The following is a 25,134-nucleotide window of genomic DNA, read 5'->3' as shown; positions in this document are numbered from 1 at the left end:
CATGCATGTAAAACATTTTGATTTCTATATAGTATCAGAAAGAGCATGTTCGGCAGTTTCTGTTGCACTTACCTTTGTCAAATAACTCTAATAATTCAAGAGGTGAAGCTCTATTTCCAAATGTATACTTTTTCCTAGATATCCATGTTGTCCATGCATTCAGTACATGACCACTCGCACAGCAGCATTGTTATGGCTACTAAGCAATTAGTAATAGTAACATGATGAATGTAAAATTAAATGAATATGCAATTTATTTATGGAATTCATCCTTTACAATTGTTATTGTACTGTTGCTTTTGTTTAGGAATACAGAAAATAATTTCACATATTATCTTTTTAATTTCTACTTTGTCAAAAGAGGCTGTAACTGGACTTTATTAATTACTATACATCTATTACTAATTGAATCTACAAATAAGTTTGTTCAAATGGATTACACTGTCATGTTTTTATTGTAAGGGAAACTAAAATAGGCTGTAGGCCTATGTTTTTTCTAGGAATTTGTAGAATTATAAACATATCCTTATATATATATATATATATATATATATATATATATAGAGTCAAGGATATGTTTATAATTCTACACATTTGGAAATATATATTCTTTTTTTTCTCCTCACAAATATTTCTTTATGCAACACACCTTTTACAATAGATTATGCACTATTTAGCAAGCATTGGTGCTTATGTTTGCACACCTTGTCGGTTGGTAAGAGGACGCCCGGCAACATTCTCTAGCGTGTAACCTGAAAGGCCTTTCAGTGTTAATCGACTAAGTGCAGATAAAAAGTTATTAAATAATTTGATCTCTGAATTATTTTTCTTCAGTAAAGTTAAGGTGTCTGCGTTCGAGACAACCTGGTTCAATTTGGGTCCCGAGGCAAAAGCAGTTGAGATTAACTACCGTAGACCATCCTCCTTAGCCAGATCCCAAATCTGCTGTTTAGCCCAAACATACACACAGACAGGTCTGGGATCAGGCCAGGGCGTCTCGCTCAAGTAATAGTAGAAGAAACACTGGGCTCTCAGCATAAAGCTGCTTTTGCATTAATATGATACACAGTTGATGTCGGAAGTTTACATACACCTTAGCCAAATGCATTTAAACTCAGTTTTTCACAATTCCTGACATTTAATCCTAGTAAAAATTCCCTGTCTTAGGTCAGTTAGGATCACCACTTTATTTTAAGAATGTGAAATGTCAGAATAATAGTAGAGTGATTTATTTCAGCTTTTATTTCTTTCATCACATTCCCATTGGGTCAGAAGTTTACATATTCTCAATTAGTATTTGGTAGCATTGCAATTGAAATTGAAATTGTTTAACTTGGGTCAAATGTTTTGGGTAGCCTTCCACAAGCTTCCCACAATAAGTTGGGTGAATTTTGGCCCATTCCTCCTGACAGAGTCAGGTTTGTAGGCCTCTTTGTTCGCACACGCCTTTTCAGTTCTGCCCACACATTTTCTATACGATTGTGGTCAGGGCTTTGTGATGGCCACTCCAATACCTTGACTATGTTGTCCTTAACCTTTCTGATCTCCCCATCCCGGATCCGGGATCGTGAATACAGACTCAAGCTCATTACCATAACGCAACGTTAACTATTCATGAAAATCGCAAATTAAATGAAATAAATATGCTAGCTCTCAAGCTTAGCCTTTTGTTAACAACACTGTCATCTCAGGTTTTCAAAATATGCTTCTCAACCATTGCAAAACAAGCATTTGTGTAACAGTATTGATGGCTAACGTAGCATTTAGCGTAGCATTTAGCATTAGCATTTAGCAGGCAACATTTACACAAAAAAACAGAAGCATTCAAATAAAATCATTTACCTTTGAAGAACTTCAGATGTTTTCAATGAGGAGACTCTCAGATAGCAAATGTTCAGTTTTTCCTGAAAGATTATTTGTTTAGGACAAATCGCTCTGTTTTCTGCGTCACGTTTAGCTACGAAAAAACCCCTGTATCCAGGATTGTGTAAATCTATCAGCAAGCTCATTAGCATAACACAACGTTAACTATTCATGAAAATGGCTAATGAAATGAAATTAATCTATTTGCTCTCAAGCTTAGCCTTTTGTTAACAACACTGTCATCTCAGATTTTCAAAATATGCTTTTGAACCATAGCTAAGCTAAGAGTATTTAAACAAGTAGTGTAAAAGCATTCAAATAAAATAATTTACCTTTGAAGAACTTCAGATGTTTTCAATGAGGAGACTCTGTTAGATAGCAAATGTTCCGTTTTTACAAAAAATATTATTTGTGTCGACTAATCACTCCGTTTTGTTCATCACGTTTGGGTAAGAGAAAAAAAAAAAAAAGTCATTAAAACGCAAACTTTTTTCCAAATTAACTCCATAATATCGACAGAAACATGGCAAACGATGTTTAGAATCAATCCTCAAGGTGTTTTTCACATATCTATCGACGATAAAATCCATCGTGGCAGTTTACTTTCAATTCTGAAGAAATGGAACGCGCATGGACTTACTGATTACGCACACAGGACACCGGGCGGGACACCAGGTAAATGTAGTCTCTTATGGTCAATCTTCCAATGATATGCCTACAAACACGTCACAATGCTGCAGACACCTCGGGGAATATACAGAAAGCGCAGGCTCATTCCTGGCGCATTCACAGCCATATAAGGAGACATTGGAACACAGCGCCTTCAGAATCCGGGGCATTTCCTGTATGAAACATCTTCTTGGTTTCGCCTGTTGCATTAGTTCTGGGGCACGCACAGATAATATCTTTGCAGTTTTGGAGACGTCAGAGTTGTGTCTTTCCAAGGCTGTCAATTCCATGCATAGTCGAGCATCTTTTCGTGACAAAATATTGCGCTTAAAACGGGCACGTCTTTTTATCCAATAATGACACAGCGCCCCTATAGGTTCAAGAGGTTAAGCCATTTTGGTGGTATGCTTGGGGTCATTGTTCATTTTGAAGACCCATTTGCGACCATTTCCTGACTGATGTTTTGATGTTGCTTCAATATATCCACATAATTTTCCTACCTCATGATGCCATTTGTTTTGTGAAGTGCACCAGTCCCTCCTGCAGCAAAGCACCCCCACAACATGATGCCCCCATGCTTCACGGTTGGGATGGTGTTTTTCGGCTTGCAAGCCATCGTTATGTTTCCTCCAAACATAACGATGGTCATTATGGCAAACAGTTTCATCAGACCAGAGGACATTTCTCCAAAAAGTATGATCTTTGTCCACATGTGAATTTGCAAACCGTATTCTGCCTTTTTTTGTGACGGTTTTGGAGCAGTGGCTTCTTCCTTGCTGAGCAACCTTTCAGGTTATGTCGATATAGGACTTGTTTTACTGTGGATATAGATTTGTTTGTACCTGTTTCCTCCAGCATCTACACAAGGTACTTTGCTGTTGTTCTGGGATCAATTTGCACTTTTCGCACCAAAGTACGTTCATCTCTAGGAGACAGAATGCATCTCCTTCCTGAGCGGTATGACGGCTGCATGATCCCATGGTGTTTATACATGCTTGCTATTGTTTGTACAGATGAACGTGTTACCTTCAAGCATTTGGAAATTGCTCCCAAGGATGAACCAGACTTGTTGAGGTCTACCATTTTATTTTTTATTTTTTGGCTGATTTCTTTTGATATTCCCATGACGTCAAGGAAAGAGGCACTGTGTTTGAAGGTAGGCCTTGAAATACATCCACAGGTACACTTCCAATTGACTCAAATGATGTCAATCAGCCTATCAGATGCTTCTGAAGCCATGACATAATTTTCTGGAATTTTCTAAGCTGTTTAAAAGGCACAGTCAATTTAGTGTATGTAAACTTCTGACCCACTGGAATTGTGATTAAGTGAAATAATCTGTCTGTAGGCAGTTGTTGGATAATTACTTCTGACATTCACAAAGTAGATGTCCTAACTGACTTGCCAAATCTATAGTTTGTTAACAAGAAATTTGTGGAGTGGTTGAGAAACGAGTTTTAATGACTCCAACCTAAGTGTATGTACACTTCCGACTTCAGCTAGCTAGTAGCACATCTGTCTTGTTTTTCATTCATAGCTCAAGATCGATGCTGCCCCTTAGATCTAGGATAAGGGGGTGAAACTGTAGCCTTGGAATTCAAACTGAGTCTCGTTATATTGCACTATTATTTCACTTCACCAATCCAGTCTGGCATTGCCGTCATTTAATCAATCAAATGTATTTAAATCAATCAAATGTATTTATGAAGCCCTTCTTACATCAGCTGATGTCACAAAGTGCTGTACAGAAACCCAGCCTAAAACCCCAAACAGCAAGCATTGCAGGTGTAGAAGCATAGTGGCTAGGAAAAACTAGGAAGAAACCTAGATAGGAACCAGGCTATGAGGGGTGGCCAGTCCTTTTCTGGCTGTGCCGGGTGGAGATTATAACAGAACATGGCCAAGATGTTCAAATATTCATAAATGACCAGCAGGGTCAAATAATAATTATCACAGTGGTTGTCGAGGGTGCAACAGGTCAGTACCTCAGGAGTAAATGTCAGTTGGCTTTTCATAGCCGATCATTGAGAGTATGTCTACTGCTCCTGCTGTCTCTAGAGAGTTGAAAACAGCAGGTCTGGGACAGGTAGCACGTCCGGTGAACAAGTCAGGGTTCCATTGCCGCAGGCAGAACAGTTGAAACTGGAGCAGCAGCACGGCCAGGTGGACTGGGGACAGCAAGGAGTCATCAGGCCAGGTAGTCCTGAGGTATGGTCCTAGGGCTCAGTTCCTCCTCCGAGAGAGAAAGAAATAGAGCATACTTACATTCTCGCAGGCACCGGATAAGACAGGAGAAATACTCCAGATATAACAGACTGACCCTAGCCCCCCGACACACAACCTACTACAGTATATATAGTGGAAGCTGAGACAGGAAGGGTCGGGAGACACTGTGGCCCCGTCCAACGATACCCCCGGACATTTAATCAATTTGTACTCATCTGCAATGAGGGTTTTTGTATGAAATGTATTTGTAAGCGGATCACATCGTCAGACCAACCAGCCCATAATTTCTGATAGGACTTTTTTTTGCCAGGCCAAGTGCCTCTATTGGAGGATGCCAGACTAAATTAGTAATGTTAAACAATTTAGCGTGATTTAGTTAGGATGTCGAGGCTAATGAAACAGTAAACTGACCTCATGTCAGTTTTAAGTCATTCTATCCTATGTGAAGATGCATCGCTTCTCCATGTCGTCCTCTCCTCCCTCCATTCATCCACGTTGTGTGTTGTCTCTGTCTCTCCTCCACCTGGTTCTCTCTCCCGCGGGGCGGTGTGTGTTTCAGCTGTGCCTGTCCCCCCCCCCCCAGGAGTCAACATCGAAGAGCACATCCAGATCCGGCAGGAGGAGAAACGTCAGCGGATCAACCGCCGACACCGGCTGGAAGAGGGACGAGGTACGGGCAAGGAATCGATAGGGGATACGGTATATGGTTGGGTTTGGGATGGAGAAAAGGCTGAAGCAGGGAAGAAATATGGGATGGAAAGGGATTGGGACAAAGGGGTAGGGGATAGGAGATAAGGGGATAGTGGAAGGTGTTTGTGTAATTGGGGAGGAGGAAAGCCAAAACATCAACTACTAGGAGGGAATCGTGACAAGGGGAGGGTGTGTGTGTTTGCTAGTGTAGGTTTGGTGGCTGGTGTGTGTGTTGATGGGTGCAGTGACCTGGGTGGGGCCATAAACAATACAGGCATGGAAAGACAGTGCTCTGACCTTGTTCTTGCTATGATTGTGTTTCCCATATTTCAGTGTTTTGCCCTTGTGATTTTTCCCCTTGGCTTGTGTGTGTTTGTGATTTTGTAGTGTGTTGTGCTATCGTTTTAGTAGTTGTTATGCTGCAGTGTGACAATTGTGTATCTCTCCCAATCTGTGACCCTGCTGTGTCCATGCATGTGAAAGTTTCTTTCTCCCTCCCAGGCCCCATTGTTTTCCCTGGCCCCATATTAATGAACCAGCGTGAGCAGGCCCTAGTCAGACTCAGACCCCTAAGGCATAAGCGGGACAAGCACACAGGTACAACAGCCGGTCTTCCAATTCACTATCCTTAATTCAAACGGGCACCGCCCCGCCCCTCTTTGGTCTGTCTCACATCCCACCAAACAGGCTGTCCAGCTCGTTTACACAGCCGCCCGCCCACCCACCCATTCTCCTCTCTCTCTCTCCCTTGAAAAGTAAGACCCATATCGACACCGGATCAAATTATACGTGTGTGGATATGTGTGTGTGTGTGTGTGTATATATATATATATATATATATATATATATATATATATATATATATATATATATATATATATATATATATATATATATATATATATATATATATATATATATATATACTGCTCAAAAAAATAAAGGGAACACTAAAATAACACATCCTAGATCAGAATGAATGAAATATTCTTATTAAATACTTTTTTCTTTACATAGCTGAATGTGCTGACAACAAAATCACACAAAAATGATCAATGGAAATCAAATTATCAACCCATGGAGCTGTATTTGGAGTAACACTCAAAATTAAAGTGGAAAACCGCACTACAGGCTGATCCAACTTTGATGTAATGTCCTTAAAACAAGTCAAAATGAGGCTCAGTAGTGTGTGTGGCCTCCACGTGCCTGTATGACCTCCCTTCAACGCCTGGGCATGCTCCTGATGAGGTGGCGGATGGTCTCCTGAGGGATCTCCTCCCAGACCTGGACTAAAGCATCCGCCAACTCCTGGACAGTCTGTGGTGTCGGTGGATGGAGCGAGACATGATGTCCCAGATGTGCTCAATTGGATTCAGGTCTGAGGAACGGGCGGGCCAGTCCATAAGCATCAATGCCTTCCTCTTGCAGGAACTGCTGACACACTCCAGCCACATGAGGTCTAGCATTGTCTTGCATTAGGAGGAACCCAGGGCCAACCGCACCAGCATATGGTCTCACATGGGGTCTGAGGATCTCATCTCGGTACCTAATGGCAGTCAGGCTACCTCTGGCGAGCACATGGAGGGCTGTGCGGCCCCCCCAAAGAAATGCCACCCCACACCATGACTGACCCACCGCCAAACCGGTCATGCTGGAGGATGTTGCAGGCAGCAGAACGTTCTCCACGACGTCTCCAGACTCTGTCACGTCTGTCACGTGCTCAGTGTGAACCTGCTTTCATCTGTGAAGAGCACAGGGCGCCAGTGACTAATTTGCCAATCTTGGTGTTCTCTGGCAAATGCCAAACGTCCTGCACGGTGTTGGGCTGTAAGCACAACCCCCACCTGTGGACGTCGGGCCCCTCATATCACCCTCATGGAGTCTGTTTCTGACCGTTTGAGCAGACACATGCACATTTGTGGCCTGCTGTAGGTCATTTTGCAGGGCTCTGGCAGTGCTCCTCCTTGCACAAAGGCGGAGGTAGCGGTCCTGCTGCTGGGTTGTTGCCCTCCTACAGCCTCCACGTCTCCTGATGTACTGACCTGTCTCCTGGTAGCGCCTCCATGCTCTGGACACTACGCTGACAGACACAGCAAACATTCTTGCCACATCTAGCATTGATGTGCCATCCTGGATGAGCTGCACTACCTGAGCCACTTGTGTGGGTTGTAGACTCCGTCTCATGCTACCACTAGAGTGAAAGCACCGCCAGCATTCAAGTGTGACCAAAACATCAGCCAGGAAGCATAGGAACTGAGAAGTGGTCTGTGGTCCCCACCTGCAGAACCACTCCTTTATTGGGGCTGTCTTGCTAATTGCCTATAATTTCCACCTGTTGTCTATTCCATTTGCACAACAGCATGTGACATTTATTGTCAATCAGTGTTGCTCCCTAAGTGGACAGTTTGATTTCACAGAAGTGTGATTGACTTGGAGTTACATTGTGTTTAAGTGTTCCCTTTATTTTTTTGAGCAGTGTGTGTATATATGTATATATGTATGTGTATGTATATATGTATATGTGTATATGTATATGTGTATATGTGTATATGTGTATATATGTATATGTATTTATACGTGTATATATACGTATATATACGTGTATATACGTGTATATATGTATATATGTGTATATACGTGTGTATATACGTGTATATACGTGTATATACGTGTATATACGTGTATATACGTGTATATACGTGTATATACACGTATATACACGTGTATATACGTGTATATACACGTGTATATACACGTGTATATACACGTGTATATACACGTGTATATACACGTGTATATACACGTGTATATACACGTGTGTATATACACGTGTGTATATATACGTGTATATATACGTGTATATACACGTGTGTATATACACGTGTGTATATATACGTGTATATATACGTGTATATACACGTGTATATATGTGTGTACGCACGCACGTACACAGAGTTGAAGTCGAAGGTTTACATACAATTTTGCCAAATACATTTAAACTCAGTTTTTCATAATTTGATCTCTGAATTATTTTTCTTCAGTATAGTTAAGGTGTCTGCGTTTGAGACAACCTGGTTCAATTTGGGTCCCGAGGCAAAACCAGTTGAGATTAACTACCGTAGACCATCCTCCTTAGCCAGATCCCAAATCTGCTGTTTAGCCCAAACATACACACAAACAGGTCTGGGATCAGGCCAGGGCGTCTCGCTCAAGTAATAGTAGAAGAAACACTGGGCTCTCAGCATAAAGCTGCTTTTGCATTAATATGATACACAGTTGATGTCGGAAGTTTACATACACCTTAGCCAAATGCATTTAAACTGTTTTTCACAATTCCTGACATTTAATCCTAGTAAAAATTCCCTGTTTTAGGTCAGTTAGATTCACCACTTTATTTTAAGAATGTGAAATGTCAGAATAATAGTAGAGTGATTTATTTAAGCTTTTATTTCTTTCATCACATTCCCATTGGGTCAGAAGTTTACATACACTCAATTAGTATTGGGTAGCATTGCCTTGAAATTGTTTAACTTGGGTCAAATGTGTCGGGTAGCCTTCCACAAGCTGTATGTACTACCGTTCAAAGGTTTGGTAATTTAGCAATGTCATTGTTTTTGAAAGAAAAGCACATTTTTTTATCCATTTAAAATAACATAACATTGATCAGAAATACATTGACACATTGTTCATGACTATTGTAGCTGGAAAAGGCAGATTTTGAATGGAATATCTAATAGGCCTACAGAGGCCCATTATTAGCAACCATCACTCCTGTGTTCCAATGGCATGTTGTGTTAGTTAATCCAAGTTTATAATTTTAAAAGGCTAATTGATCATTAGAAAACCCTTTTGCAATTATGTTAGCACAGTTGATAACTGTGTTTTTTAAAGATGCAGTAAAACTGGCCTTCTTTAGACTAGTTGAGTATCTGGAGCATCAGCATTTGTGGGTTCGATTACAGGCTGAAAATGACCAGAAACAAATAACTTTCTTCTGAAACTCGTCAGTCTATTTCTAAGTGACCCCAAACATATATATACACTACACTACACTACCGGTCAAAAGCTTATGAACACCTTCTCATTCAAGTGTTTTTCTTATCTTTTAAAACTATTTTTTGTTTTACATTGTACAATCGTGGCCAAAAGTTTTGAGAATGACACAGATATTAATTTTCACAAAGTCTGCTGCCTCAGTTTGTATGATGGCAATTTGCATGTACTCCAGAATGTTATGAAGAGTGATCAGATGAATTGCAATAAATTGCAAAGTCCCTCTTTTCCATGCATATGAACTGAATCCCCCAAAAACATTTCCACTGCATTTCAGCCCTGCTACAAAAGGACCAGCTGACATCATGTCAGTGATTCTCTCATTAACACATGTGTGAGTGTTGATGAGGACAAGGCTGGAGATCACTCTGTCATGCTGATTGAGTTTGAATAACAGACTGGAAGCTTCAAAAGGAGGGTGGTGCTTGGAATCATTGTTCTTCCTCTGTCAGCCATGGTTACCTGCAAGGAAACACGTGCCGCCATCATTGCTTTGCACTTAAAGGGCAGGCCCCGGTGTGAGTGCATCTGCACGCACAGTGAGGCAAATCCTTTTGGAGAACGGCCTGGTGTCAAGAAGGGCAGCAAAGAAGCCACTTCTCTCCAGGAAAAACATCAGGACAGACTGATATTCTGCAAAAGGTACAGGGAGTGGACTGCTGCGGACTGGGGTAAAGTCATTTCCTCTGATGAAGCTCCTTTCCGATTGTTTGGGGCTTCCGGAAAAATGCTTGTCCGGAGAAGACAAGGTGAGCGCTACCATCAGTCCTGTGTCATGCCAACTGTAAAGCATCCTGAGACCATTCATGTGTGGGTTTGCTTCTCAGCCAAGGGAGTGGGCTCTCACAATTTTGCCTAAGAACAAAGCCATGAATAAAGAATGGTACCAACACATCCTCCGAGATCAACTTCTCCCAACCATCCAAGAACAGTTTGGTGATGAACAGTGTCTTTTCCAGCATGATGGAGCACCTTGCCATAAGGAAAAAGTGATAAGTAAGTGGCTCGGGGAACAACACATCGATAGTTTGGGTCCATGGCCAGGAAACTCCCCAGACCTTAATCCCATTGAGAACTTGTGGTCAATCGTCAAGAGGCTGGTGAACAAACAAAACCCCACAAATTCTGACAAACTCCAAGCATTGATTATGCAAGACTGGGCTGCCCAGAAGTTAATTGACAGCATGCCAGGATGGATTGCAGAGGTTTTGAAAAAGAAGGGTCAACACTGCAAATATTGACTCTTTGCATCAACTTCATGTAATTGTCAATAAAAGCATTTGATACTTATGAAATGCTTGTAATTATACTTCAGTATTCCATAGTAACATCTGACAAAAATATCTAAAGACAGAGTGAGCAGATCTTGTGAAAATTAATATTCGTGTAATTCTCAAAACTTTTGGCCACGACTGTAGAATAATAGTGAAGACATCAAAACTATGAAATAACACATATGGAATCAACAGCTGAACCATCATGAGCATCCTGATGGGTTGCATCACTGCCTGGTATGGCAACTGTTCGTCCTTCGACCGCAAGGCACTGCAGAGGGTAGCGCGAATGTAGATTCTCAAATCTCAAATATATGGTATATAAATAACACTTTTTTGGTTACTACATTAAACCCTGTTATTTCATAGTTTTGATGCCTTCTCTGTTGTTCTACAATGTAGAAAATAATAAAAAATAAAGAAAAAGCCTGTCCGAACTTGGCCCTTTCACTTTTTTTCACATTTTGTTACAGCCTTATTCTGAAATTGATTAAATAAAGCGTTTTCCTCATTCATCTATACACAATAACCCATAATGACAAAGTGGAAACTAAAAAAGGCCTGATTTACATAAGAATTCAGAGCCTTTACTATAAGAAATTGAGCTCAAGTATATCTTTGTTCAACCTTGAGATGTTTCTACAACTTGGAGTCCACCTGTGGTTGGTACCTGTGGTATATCCCAATTGATGGGATATGATTTAGAAAAGCACAGATCTGTCTATATAAGTTCCCACAGTTGACAATGGATGTCAGAGATAAACCATCGCATGATTTTGAATGAATTGTCTGTAGAGCTCAGAGACAGGATTGTGTCGTTGCTCAGATCTGGGGAAGGGTACCAAAACATTTATGTAGCATCAAAGGCCCCCAAAAACAGTGGCCTCCATCATTCTTAAATGGAAGAAGTTTGGAACCACCAAGGCTCTTCTTCGAGCTGGCCACCCTGATAAAATGAGCAATCGGGGGTAGAAGGGCTTTGGTCAGGGAGGTGACCTGGTGGTCACTCTGACAGAGCTTTAGAGTTCCTCTGTGGAGATTGAAGAACCTTCCAGAAGGACACCCATGGTAGAGTGGCCAGCTTGAAGCCACTCACTAAAAGACATATGACAGTCTGCTTGGAGTTTGCCAAAATGCACCTAAAGGACTCTGATCATGAGAAACAAGATTCAAGAGAGAGAGAGAGATCCTTGATGAAAACCTGCCTTTGCCCCAGCCAATGACCCTAAGCATACGGCCAAGACAACGTAGGAGTGGCTTCGGGACAAGTCTCTGAATATCCTTGAGTGGCCCAGCAGATTGCCCCTTTCAGCAAAGACCCTTCTAAATAGGTTTCCTCTTTCTTTGATGCATTAGTATCAATACAAAGGGTGAACCGGGGAGAGAGAGAAAAGGAAACAATTGGGTGTCTATTACATTAATTGTTCTTCTTATTCAGCACTTTAGTCCATCCACCTGACAGTTGTGACATATCAAGAAGCTAAACAGCATGATTGTTACACAGGACGGCAACACAGTACTTTTGTTAAAGAAAAATCAATATCAGTTTAACTCGATTGAACAACAATCTCTAAGCAGGAGAGTAGATTTTTCTTTCAGTGGCCGTCGTCTGACACCAGAATTAGATGCAGGTGAAACAGTAGGTGTTGTCATAGCGCCTCAACAATTATGGGATAGGTAGATCAGATAGAAGATGTGACGGATCGACTTCTGACACCAAATGCGCTTATTTCACGTCATCCCAGACGTCAGCATAGGCTTTCAATAGAGTATTTATAGCCATAAATGAAATAATTAAGTTGTTTGTATCTGAACAGGGTGCATTTGAAATCCTCCATGGATAGTCACTAATCGGTATAAATAGATGGTGTCGGTGCCCTGTGGTTATATTTGGAATAAACTACGTTTTAGAGGAAAGTGCAGATGGAAGATGTGAAAGAGACTATTCTTAATTGAGATGAGTATGTCACATTGGTTAACCCATTAGGATTGTTATATACTAGAATCTTTCCCTCTTCCACCCCACAGTTGATGGTTGAGAGGTATTGACACTGAATAGAAAAGACTGAGGGACGATGGATTTTCTATAGCATGTCACTTAGTTAAATATAGGATATGATGCTATTATAAAGGTAAAGCATCAAGGGGAGAGGGTGTGATCGTGTACCCGAATTCGCACCCCTCTTGAGGCGAAAGGAAAATGTTCCTTTTATAGTTTCCATCTACTGAACCCTGGTCCATGGACATGCGTATGTCTGTGAGGTATATGCTGACTAATCCAGCAGTTAGTTCATCTGTTAATTTAAATTCTGAAAAATATTAATAATATTAACATGCTGACTGTTGGTCCCATGTTTTATGAGCAGAAATAAAATATCCCAGAAATGTTCCATACATAAGTTTTTCTCTCAAATTTTGTGCACAAATTTGTTTATTGCCCTGTTAGTGAGCATTTCTCCTTTGCCAGATAATCCATCCACCTGACAGTTGTGACATATCAAGAAGCTGAACAGGATGATTGTTACACAGGTGCACCTTGTGCTGGGGACAATAAAAGGCCACTCTAAAATGTGCAGTTTTGTCACACAACACAATGCCACAGATGTTTCAAGTTTTGAGGGAGCGTGCAGTTGGCATGCTGACTGCAGGAAAGTCAGCAACAGCTGTTGCCAAGGAATTGAATGCTCTACCGTAAGCCGCCTCCAATGTCGTTTTAGAGAATTTGGCAGTAGGTCCATCCGGCCTCTCAACCACAGACCATGTAAATGGCATCGTGTGGGAGAGCGGTTTGCTTATGTTAACGTTGTGAACACAATTTTACCAATGGCAATTTTAATGCACAGCGATACCGTGACAAGACCTTGAGGCCCATTGTCGTGCCATTCATCCACCTCCATCACCTCATGTTTCAGCATGATAATGCACGGCCCCATGTCACAAGGATCTGTACACAATTCCTGAAAGCTGAAAATTGCCTGCATACTCACCGGACATGGCCTGCATACTCACCAGACATGTCACGCATTGAACTCATTGAGCATGTTTGAGATGCTCTGGTTCGATATGTACGACAACATGTTCCAGTTCCCGCCCATATCCAGAAACTTCGCACAGCCATTGAAGAGTGGGACAACATACCACAGGCCACAATCAACAGCCTCATCAACTCAAATGCGAAGGAGTTGTGATGCGCTGCATGAGGCAAATGGTGGTCACCACATACTGACTGGTTTTCTGATCCACAGGTATCTGTTACCAACAGATGCATATCTATATTCCCAGTCATGTTGAATATATAGATTAGGGCCGAATGCATTTATTTAAATTTTCTGATTTCCTTACTACAACATCACCAACCCAGGGCCGTCACCAACCCAGAGAACTGGGTGATCTCGGTCTCCGATGCCGACGTGAGAAGGGTCTTTAATCAGGTCAACACCCGCAAGTCTGCGGGTCCCGATGGTATTCCAGGGCGTGTTCTCAGAGCATGCGCAGAACAGCTGGTAGGCATATTCATGGTCATTTTTCAATCTCTCCTTGTCCTATTCTGTAATCCCCTTTGTTTTTAAAGTTACCACAATCATTCCGCTTCCTAAGAACTCTAAGGCTTCATGCCACAAATACTACCCCCCTGTAGCTCTCACTTCTGTATTCATGAAGTGCTTTGACAGGCTGGTTATGGCACACATGAACTCCACCATCCCAGCCATCCACTCTAATTTGCGTACTGCCCCAACAGATTAATAGATGACACAATCTCAATTCCTCACCCACCGAGATAAGAGGACAGGGATATTGGCGCCGGAGAGGATGGCTGCTGTTTTATGGGCACTTTACCAACTGCTGTTTTTTTTTCTTTTTTTCGCTTTAACTTTTTTGTACATAATGGTGCTGCTACCTTCTCTTATGACCGAAAATAGCTTCTAGACATCAGAACAGCGATTACTCACCTTGAATTGGACAAATAATTTTTCTTTAATGAGTTTGACAAGCGGGATTTACACTAGACAAGCTAAATTACTTCTATGCTCGCTTCGAGGCAAGTAACACTGAAACATGCATGAGAGCATCAGCTGTTCCCGACGACTGTGTGATCATGCTCTCTGCAGCCGATGTGAGTAAGACCTACAGGTCAACATTCACAAAGCCGCAAGGCCAGACATTATCTGGACGTCTACTCCGAGTGTGCGCTGACCAACTTGCAAGTGTTTTCACTGACATTTTTAACCTGTCTCTAACCGAGTCTGTAATACCAACATGTTTCAAGCAGACCACCATAGTCCCTGTGCCCAAGAACACTAAGGTAACCTGCCTAAATAACTACCGACCCGTAGCACTCATGTCTGTAGCCATGAAGTGCTTTGAAAGGCTGGTCATGGCTCACATCAACACCCTTATCTCAGAAACCCTAGACCCACTCCAATTTGCATACCGCCCAAACAGATCCACAGATGATGCAATCTCTATTGCACTCAACACTGCCCTTTCACACCTGGACAAAAGGAACACCTAAGTGAGAATGCTATTCATTGACTTCAGCTCAGCATTCAACACCGTAGTGCCCTCAAAGCTCATCCCTAAGCTAAGGACCCTGGTACAAAACACCTCCCTCTGCAACTGGATCCTGGACTTCCTGACGGGACTTGGTAAGGGTAGGTAACAACACATCTGCCACGCTGATCCTCAACAATGGGACCCCTCAGGGATGCGTGTTCAGTCCTCTCCTCTGCTCACTGTTCACTCATGACTGCACGGCCAGGCACGACTCCAATACCACCATTAAGTTTGCCCATGACACAACAGTGGTTGGCCTGATCACAGACAACGACGAGACAGCCTATAGGAAGGAAATCAGAGACCTGTCCGTGTGGTGCAAGGACAACAACCTCTCCCTCAATGTGATCAAGACAAAGGAGATGATTGTGGACTACAGGAAAAGGAGGACCGAGCACGCCCCCAATCTCATCGACAGGCTGTAGTGGAACAGGTTGAGAGCTTCAATTTCCTTGGTGTTCAGATCACCAACAAACTATCATGGTCTAAGCACACCAAGACAGTTGTGAAGAGGGCACGACAAAGCCTATTCCCCCTCAGGAGACCGAAAATATTTGGTATGTGTCCTCAGATACTCAAATTCGATAGCTGCACCATCGAGAGCATGGTTGCATCACTGCCTGGTATGGCAACTGCGTGACCTCCGGCCATCCAGGACCTCTATATCAGGCCGTGTCAGAGGAAGGCCCTAAAAATGGTCAGACTCCAGCCACCCTAGTCATTATTTAACTAGGCAGGTCAGTTGAGAACAAATTCTTAATTACAATGACGGCCTTGGAACAGTGTCTGTTCGGGAATTCGATCTAGCAACCTTTCGGTTACTGGCCCAACGCTCTAACCACTAGGCCACCTGCCACCCCTGTTCTCTCTGCTACCGCACAGCAAGCGGTACCGGAGCGGCAAGTTTCGGTCCAAAATGCTTCTAACAGCTTCTACCCCGAATCCATAAGGCTCCAGAACGTATAATGAAATGGCTACCCAGACTATTTGCAATTCCCCCCCACTTTGACGCTGCAGCTACTCTGTTATTTTCTATGCGTAGTCACTTTAACTAACCGGTACCCCATGTATACAGTCGTGGCCAAAAGTTTTGAGAATGACACAAATATCAATTTTCACTGTCTGCTGCTTCAGTTTGTATGATGGCAATTTGCATATACTCCAGAATGTTATGAAGAGTGATCAGATGAATTGCAAAGTCCCTCTTTGCCATGCAAATGAACTGAATCCCCCAAAAACATTTCCACTGCATTTTCAGCCCTGCCAGCTGACATCATGTCAGTGATTCTCTCATTAACACAGGTGTGAGTGTTGACGAGGACAAGGCTGGAGATCACTCTGTCATGCTGATTGTGTTTGAATAACAGACTGGAAACTTGAAAAGGAGGGTGGTGCTTGGAATCATTGTTCTTCCTCTGTCAACCATGGTTGAGATTGCACCTAATTCAACCATTCATTTGATCATCAAAAACTTCAAGGAGAGCGGAAGAAGGCATCAGGGCGCCCAAAAAAAGTCCAGCAAGCGCCAGGACCGTCTCCTAAAGTTGATTCAGCTGCGGGATTGGGGCACCACCAGCACAGAGCTTGCTCAGGAATGGCAGCAGGCAGGTGTGAGTGCATCTGCACGCGCAGTGAGGCGAATCCTTTTGGAGGATGGCCTGATGTCAAGAAGGGCAGCAAAGAAGCCAATTCTTCCCAGGAAAAACATCAGGGACAGACTGATATTCTGCAAAAGGTACAGGGATTGGACTGCTGAGGACTGGGGTCATTTTCTCTGAACACAGTCATGAAGAATGGTACCAACACATCCTCAGAGATCAACTTCTCCCAACCATCCAGGAACAGTTTGGTGACGAACAATGCCTTTTCCAGCATGATGGAGCACCTTGCCATAAGGCAAAAGTGATAAGTGGCTCGGGGAACAAAACATCAATATTTCGGGTACATGGCCAGGAAACTCCCCAGACCTTAATCCCATTGAGAACTTGTGGTCAATCCTCAAGTGGCAGGTGGACAAACAAAAACCCACATATTCTGAAACTCCAAGTGTTGATTATACAAGAATGGGCTGCCATCATGTGGCCCAGAAGTTAATTGACCGCATGCCAGGACAGATTTCAGAGGTCTTGAAAAAGAAGGGTCAACACTGCAAATATTACTGCAAATATTGACTCTTTGCATCAACTTCATGTAATTGTCAATAAAAGCCTTTGACACTCATGAAATGCTTATAATTATACTTCAGTTTTCCATAGTAACATCTGACAAAAATATCTAAAGACACTGAAGCAGCAAACTTGGTGAAAATTAATACACTGCTCAAAAAAATAAAGGGAACACTTAAACAACACAATGTAACTCCAAGTCAATCACACTTCTGTGAAATCAAACTGTCCACTTAGGAAGCAACACTGATTGACAATACATGTATCATGCTGTTGTGTAAATGAAATAGACAACAGGTGGAAATTATAGGCAATTAGCAAGACACCCCCAATAAAGGAGTGATTCTGCAGGTGGTGACCACAGACCACTTCTCAGTTCCTATGCTTCCTGGCTGATGTTTTGGTCACTTTTGAATGCTGGCGGTGCTTTCACTCTAGTGGTTGCATGAGACGGAGTCTACAACCCACACAAGTGGCTCAGGTAGTGCAGCTCATCCAGGATGGCACATCAATGCGAGCTGTGGCAAGAAGGTTTGCTGTGTCTGTCAGCGTAGTGTCCAGAGCATGGAGGCGCTACCGGGAGACAGGCCAGTACATCAGGAGACGTGGAGGAGGCCGTAGGAGGGCAACAACCCAGCAGCAGGCCCGCTACATCCGCCTTTGTGCAAGGAGGAGCAGGAGGAGCACTGCCAGATCCCTGCAAAATGACCTACAGCAGGCCACAAATGTGCATGTGTCTGCTCAAACGGTCAGAAACAGACTCCATGAGGGTGGTATGAGGGCCCAATGTCCACAGGTGGGGGTTGTGCTTACAGCCCAACACCGTGCAGGACGTTTGGCATTTGCTAGAGAACACCAAGATTGGCAAATTCGCCACTGGCGCCCTGTGCTCGTCACAGATGAAAGCAGGTTCACACTGAGCACATGTGACAGACGTGAGAGTCTGGAGACGCCGTGGAGAACGTTCTGCTGCCTGCAACATCCTCCAGCATGACCGGTTTGGCGGTGGGTCAGTCATGGTGTGGGGTGGCATTTCTTTGGGGGGCTCCATGTGCTCGCCAGAGGTAGCCTGACTGCCATTAGGTACCGAGATGAGATCCTCAGACCCCTTTTGAGACCATATGCTGGTGCGGTTGGCCCTGGGTTCCTCCTAATGCAAGACAATGCTAGACCTCATGTGGCTGGAGTGTGTCAGCAGTTCCTGCAAGAGGAAGGCATTGATGCTATGGACTGGCCCGCCCGTTCCCCAGACCTGAATCCAATTGAGCACATCTGGGACATCATGTCTCGCTCCATCCACCAACGCCACGTTGCACCACAGACTGTCCAGGAGTTGGCAGATGCTTTAGTCCAGGTCTGGGAGGAAATCCCTCAGGAGACCATCCGCCACATCATCGGGAGCATGCCCAGGTGTTGTAGGGAGGTCATACAGGCACGTGGAGGCCACACACTACTGAGCCTCATTTTGACTTGTTTTAAGGACATTACATCAAAGTTGGATCAGCCTTTAGTGTGGTTTTCCACTTTAATTTTGAGTGTGACTCCAAATCCAGACCTCCATGGGTTGAGATTTGATTTCCATTGATCATTTTTGTGATTTTGTTGTCAGCACATTCAACTATGTAAAGAGAGAATATTTCATTCATTCAGATCTAGGATGTTATTTTAGTGTTCCCTTTATTTTTTTGAGCAGTGTATTTGTGTCATTCTCAAAACTTTTTGCCATGTCTGTATAGCCTCCCTATTGTTGTTTTACTTCTGCTCTTTAATTATTTGTTACTTGTATTCCTTTTTTTTGGGGGGGGGGGTATTTTTCTTTACTCTACTGTTGGTTAAGTGCTTGTAAGTATTTCACGGTACTGTCTACACCTGTTGTTTTTGACTCTTGTGTCAAATAGAATTATATCTTTTTTGAGTACTTAAGTGAGAATGCTATTCATTTACTACAGAATTGTCCCCTCCAAGCTCGTCACCAAGCTGAGGACTCTGTGTCTGAACACCTCCCTCTACAACTGAATCCTGGAATTCCTGATGGGCCAACCCCAGGTGGTGAGGGTAGGCAACCTCACCTCTGTCACCCTAACCCTTAACACAGGGATCCCACAGGGTTGTGTGCTTAGTCCCCTCCTGTGCTGTTCACCCAGGACTGTGTGGCCACGCAGGACTCCAACGCCATTATCAAGTTTGCTGACGACACGACGGTGGTAGGCCTGATCATTGGTGACTGAGTCAGCCTACAGGGAGGAGGTCAGTGACCTGGCAGTGTGATGCCAGAGAAACAACACCTCAATGTCAGCAATACCAAGGAGCTGATCGTGGACTACAGGAAACTGGGGGACAAGCACGCCCTCATCCACATCAACGGGGCGGCAGTGGAGCAGCTAGAAAGCTTCATGTTCCTCTGTGTTCAAATCACTAAAGACTTAAAATGGTCCAAACACACGCACAGTAGTGATGAAGGGGTGACCGTGCTTCTTCCCCTTCAGAAGGTTGAAACAGTTTGGCGTTGGCCCTCAAATCCTCAAAAGGTTCTACCGCTGTGCCATTGAGAGCATATTGACTGGCTGCATCACTGCTTGGTATGGCAATAGCTTTGACCTCGATCGCATGGCACTACAGAGGGTTATGTGGACAGCCCAGTATATCACTGGGGCCGGGCTCCCTGCCATCCATGACCTCTATATCAGGCAGTGTGAAAAGAAGGCCTAAAGAATTCAGGCTCCAACCACCCAAGCCATAGACTATTTTCTCTGCTGCTGCATGGCAAGAGGTACCAGTGCATCAATCCTGACACCAACAGTCTCTTGAACAGCTGCAAGAAATATGACGAATAAATAGCTAACCAAATAGATACACGGACTATCGTAGTTAACCTTCTGTCTTTTATTTACTGTTTTATTTAAATATTTGCACTGTCTCTATGCACACTCACAGGTTCCTACAAACTCACAAACACTGTCACTCCAACACACAAACACTCCATTTTCTCAATTGTTATTGATTATTGCATTGTTGGGTTTTGAATTTGCAAGAATGGCATTTAACTGTACTTGTGAATGTGACATTACATCTTAATTTGTCGCAGTGCATGAGGAAAATGGATGTCACACCAGATACTGACTGGTTTTCTGATCCACAACCCTGCTTTTTTATTTTTATGTCTGACCAAAAGATGCATATCTACATTTCCATTCATAGATTAGTGCCCAATGAATTTATTTCAATTGACTGACTTCTTTATAAGAACTGTAACTCAGTAAAATCTTTTAAATTGTTATGTTATATTTTTGTTCAGTATAAAAAGAGGAAGACCATAACATGTCAGTCCTTGCTATAACATGGGGTTGAGAAACACTGTTCTATGATCACTAATGCATGGGTGTTCATCCACCCGGTTCCTCTCATCCACCATGATGACCTCTGAAACAATAGGACCCCTATGAAAGCCATTGACACACCAAACTCACATTACACTTTTATACAAAACAGGTATGACACTATTTTCAGAACATTTTTAAATAAATGCAGCTGGAAAGAACCACACTAAGCTCTGGATCCTGTTGCTGTGTAGTTAGGAGTCAAACGCACCTGCAAGTGATACTTCCCGTTGAAGTTGAAACAAACCCCCCACCAAATGTCCTCCCACAAAGAGAGGTCCTGCTCTGTGAGGTTTTGAGAGCTTTTACCTTATTTTTACCTTTTTGCATGACCGTTGTCCTTCCTTTTCTCCCTTTTTTTCTCAATCACTTGCTCCTTCCAGCTTCCCTCTCTTTCTTGCTCCAGGGCTACTACTGTTCCGATCGAGACACCCATCTCTGAAGCTACCAACAGAGTTCTTCATCTTTCTTAATCCCCACCCCCTCTCTCCTCCCTGCTCCCTCCTTCCCTCTGTCTACCTGACTGATGGCCTGTTTGCCTTTGCAGACGGGAACAGTGAGCGAGGGGAAAAGGACGCCAGTAAGATCACCACTTATCCCCCGGGGGCGGTGCGCTTCGACTGCGAGATGAGAGCTGTGCAGGTTAGCTGCGGCTTCCACCATTCAGGTAGGTCCCCCGGACACACCCTATTACTCACTTCCTCAGTGGTGTTTGATCACAAGAGCCATAGGTCATAAAGGTCTTTCAATAAAAATAGTTAAAGGAATGTACCCTTCGCTAAGCCCCATCCCCTTGGTTGCTGTTGCTACCTCAGTAGCATTTTTGTAGGAAGCTCGAGAAAACCCTGATATCAATTTGTATTTTTAATACGCAATTCAATTAAACACAGACTAATCCTTGCTAATCAGGGACTGTCTTGGGACTGTCATTACAATTGCTCTCAAGTCATATTCTGCTATTGACAGCAGATGAGTTGTGTTCATAACATAGCTAATTTAGCTAGTCTGTGCCTTCAGAAAGTATTCACACCACTTGAGTTTTTCCACATTTTGTTGTTACATCCTGAATTTAAAGTGGATATTTTTTGGCACTGGCCTACACGTAATACCCCATAATGTCAAAGTGTAATTATGTTTTTTATTTTAGCAAATTAAATAAACATAAAAAGCTGAAAGGTCTTGAGTCAAGTATTCAACCCACTTATGGCAATCCTAAATACGTTTGGGAGTAAAAATTAACTTAACAAGTCACATAAATTGCATGGACTCACTATGCATAGACTCACTATTCCATGGACTCACTATGTGCAATAATAGTAAAAACAATTGAATGACTACCTCTTCTCTGTACCCTACACAAACAATTATCTGTAAGGTCCCTCAGTTGAGCGGTACATTTCAAGCACAGATTCAACCACAAAGACCAGGGATCAATACACTTCGTTATTACAAAGATACAGGCATCCATTACAAAGATACAGGAAACCATTCAGGGAATTCACTATGAGGCCAATTGTGACTTTAAAAAAGTTAGACTTTAATGGCAGTGATAGGACACAACTGAGGATGGATCAACAACATTGTAGGTACTCCACAATGCAAACCTAAATTACATAGTGCCTGTACAGAATAAAAAATATTCCAAAACAGGCATTCTTTTGCAACAAGGCACTAAAATAATACTTCAAAAAATGTGGCAAAGCAATTGACAATTTGTCCTAAATACAAAGTGTTATTGGGTATTTCGTTAGGATCCCCATTAGCTGTTGCAAACGCGGCAGCTACTCTTCCTGGGGTCCACCCAAAACTTGAAAAAATACACAACATTAATTGACAAGAACAGCTCAAGGACAGAACTAAATAAAAAACATTTTTTAAATGCACACGTAGTCTACATATCAATACATACACACAAACTATATAGGTCAAATAGGGGAGAGGCGATGTGCCATGCGGTGTTGCTTTATCTTTTATTTGAAACAATGTTTGCAGTTTATTTCAGTAATATGAGATGGAGTTCTATGCAATAATGGCTCTATATAATACTGTGCGCTTTCTTGAATTTGTTCCGGATTTGGGGACTGTGAAAAGACCCCTGGTGGCATGTCTGGTGGTAAGTGTGTGTGTGTCAGAGCTGTGTGTAAGTTTACTATGCAAACAATTTGGAATTTTCAACACATTAATGTTTCTTATAAAAAGTGTTAGTATGCATAGTATTTATATCAGCCCTCTGATTACAATGAAGAGCAAGACATGCCTCTTTTGGCCCCCTGCAGCTTAACTAGGTCTTTCGTTGCAACACTCGACCACACAACTAGACAGTGATCAAGATAAGACAAAACTAGAGCCTGCAGATCTTCCTTCTTGGAGTGTGGTGTAAAAAAAGCAGAGCATCTCTTTATTACGGACAGACCTCTCCATCTTTACAACCGTTGCATCTATATGTTTTGATGTTGACAGTTTACAATCCAAGGTAACGGCAAGTAATTTGTGACCTGTTTCAGGAAACTAGGCGTATGTCTTGCGTCACTACTTCACAGGAACTTACATTTTTTTATTTTTATAAATGTGTTTTTTTGGCAAAACTGCCTTCTGGAACACGTGAACTTTCATGTGCCTTAATAACAAACTTGTATGCCACCTGTAAATATGAATACAATTGTTAAATTATGAGCCTAGTTGGTTTAGCCATGGAAAAAGTCATCCTTCCCGCTAGCCGTGATTTGCTGAGATAATGAGTGGGCTGGACATGCCGAGAGATGAGTTGAGATTGGTCTGCCATGTAGCATGCTTAGGTAATCTTTTCTAATGCAGCTTTAAAAAAAAGATATCACGTAGTAGAACTGCATAAGTGTTCTCCACTTTCTGAAGCACCAAGTTTTGAAATCGATGGAATTTGAATATGATAGCTAAGGAGATAGAGAAAATGCTGGCATTTGATTGCAAATTTGCAGACGGAGTCAAAAAGGGAACACACAAAAGGCTGTTGTATATACCACCTGTCTCTGGATTACATCTTCAAACTAAGGGCAACCATGGTATCTGTGACAGAGAGGGAGAAGCGTCCATCCATGTATACGGGTAAGAGAGTCTAGCTAGCTACATTTTGCGAGGGTGAGTAAGATGTTCTTTCATTTGTGTCTAAAAGTAGCTAGCAAGCTAGCCAACGTTATCCAGTTTGCTTGGGTGCTCGACTGCTGCTGTTAGGTCAGAACGCACGGATCAACCCTACTTTTCGTCATGAGCGTCCAGTGTGCGCTCTGAACGCTCCGAGAGCAAAACACTCTGAATTTACCAATGGCAAATCTGACAATGCTCTGAGTTTACGAACGCCCAGAGCACACTCTGGCACTCCAGATTAATTTAAGAACACACCCGTAGAATAAACCAGCGTTTAGTCTTGAAATGTTTGATTAAGTACCTAGCCTCATGCGAATCCTTAAATGATGGGTGGGGCTAAATCTATTAAGGGGGTGTGAACGATGCTGAATTGGTGTGGAAAAAGAAGAGCTCTACAGTATGTACCAAAACATTCAAGGGCTATTTTCTCAAAAGTAAGGTTTCAAGTTCATCAACTTTCAAAGCGGAATTGCTTTTCCATTGTTCCTCAACTGCGTGACATACCTTTTTGTAGCTCTGAGTCTCTACTTTAATCCAGTGTATTTAAATTCACACAGGACACCGGATAAGACAGGAGAAATACTCCAGATATAACAGGCTGACACTAGCCCCCCGGACATAAACTATTGCAGCATAGATACTGGAGGCTGAGACAGGAGGGGTTCGATATAGGCACGATATATATATATATATTTTTTTTCCCCGTCACCTTTATTTAACCAGGTAGGCAAGTTGAGAACAAGTTCTCATTTACAATTGCGACCTGGCCAAGATAAAGCAAAGCAGTTCGACACATACAACGACAGAGTTACACATGGAGTAAAACAAACATACAGTCAATAATACAGTATAAACAAGTCTGTATACGATGTGAGCAAATGAGGTGAGATAAGAGAGGTAAAGGCAAAAAAAAGGCCAGGGTGGCAAAGTAAATACAATATAGCAATTAAAACACTGGAATGGTAGATTTGCAGTGGAAGAATGTGCAAAGTAGAAATAAAATGGGGTGCAAAGGAGCTAAATAAATAAAATAAATACAGTAGGGAAAGAGGTAGTTGTTTGGGCTAAATTATAGGTGGGCTATGTACAGGTGCAGTAATCTGTGAGCTGCTCTGACAGTTGGTGCTTAAAGCTAGTGAGGGA

The 25,134-nt window shown here is 42.5% G+C and overlaps 1 protein-coding gene across 26 annotated transcripts in view; it reads left to right on the top strand.

Annotated features, from left to right (window-relative positions):
* LOC139395705 (E3 ubiquitin-protein ligase MYCBP2) overlaps window positions 1–25,134 on the top strand; it is a 350,297-nt gene that overhangs the window by 128,783 nt on the left and 196,380 nt on the right. For 17 of the 26 annotated variants that reach the window (XM_071143150.1, XM_071143191.1, XM_071143104.1 and 14 more), the window contains exons 17-19: window positions 5,318–5,428; window positions 5,950–6,045; window positions 21,419–21,538. In XM_071143150.1, the coding sequence (XP_070999251.1) occupies window positions 5,318–5,428; window positions 5,950–6,045; window positions 21,419–21,538 (327 nt within the window). The remainder of the gene's footprint in view (window positions 1–5,317; window positions 5,429–5,949; window positions 6,046–21,418; window positions 21,539–25,134) is intronic. The other 9 variants (XM_071143183.1, XM_071143157.1, XM_071143079.1 and 6 more) reach the window with 4 other exon arrangements.

The sequence above is a fragment of the Oncorhynchus clarkii genome, chromosome 3 (assembly GCF_045791955.1).
Source record: "Oncorhynchus clarkii lewisi isolate Uvic-CL-2024 chromosome 3, UVic_Ocla_1.0, whole genome shotgun sequence".
Classification (NCBI taxonomy): Eukaryota; Metazoa; Chordata; class Actinopteri; order Salmoniformes; family Salmonidae; genus Oncorhynchus; species Oncorhynchus clarkii.
The sequence above is the reverse complement of the archived record's forward strand: the minus strand, read 5'-3'. Positions and strand labels throughout refer to the sequence as shown.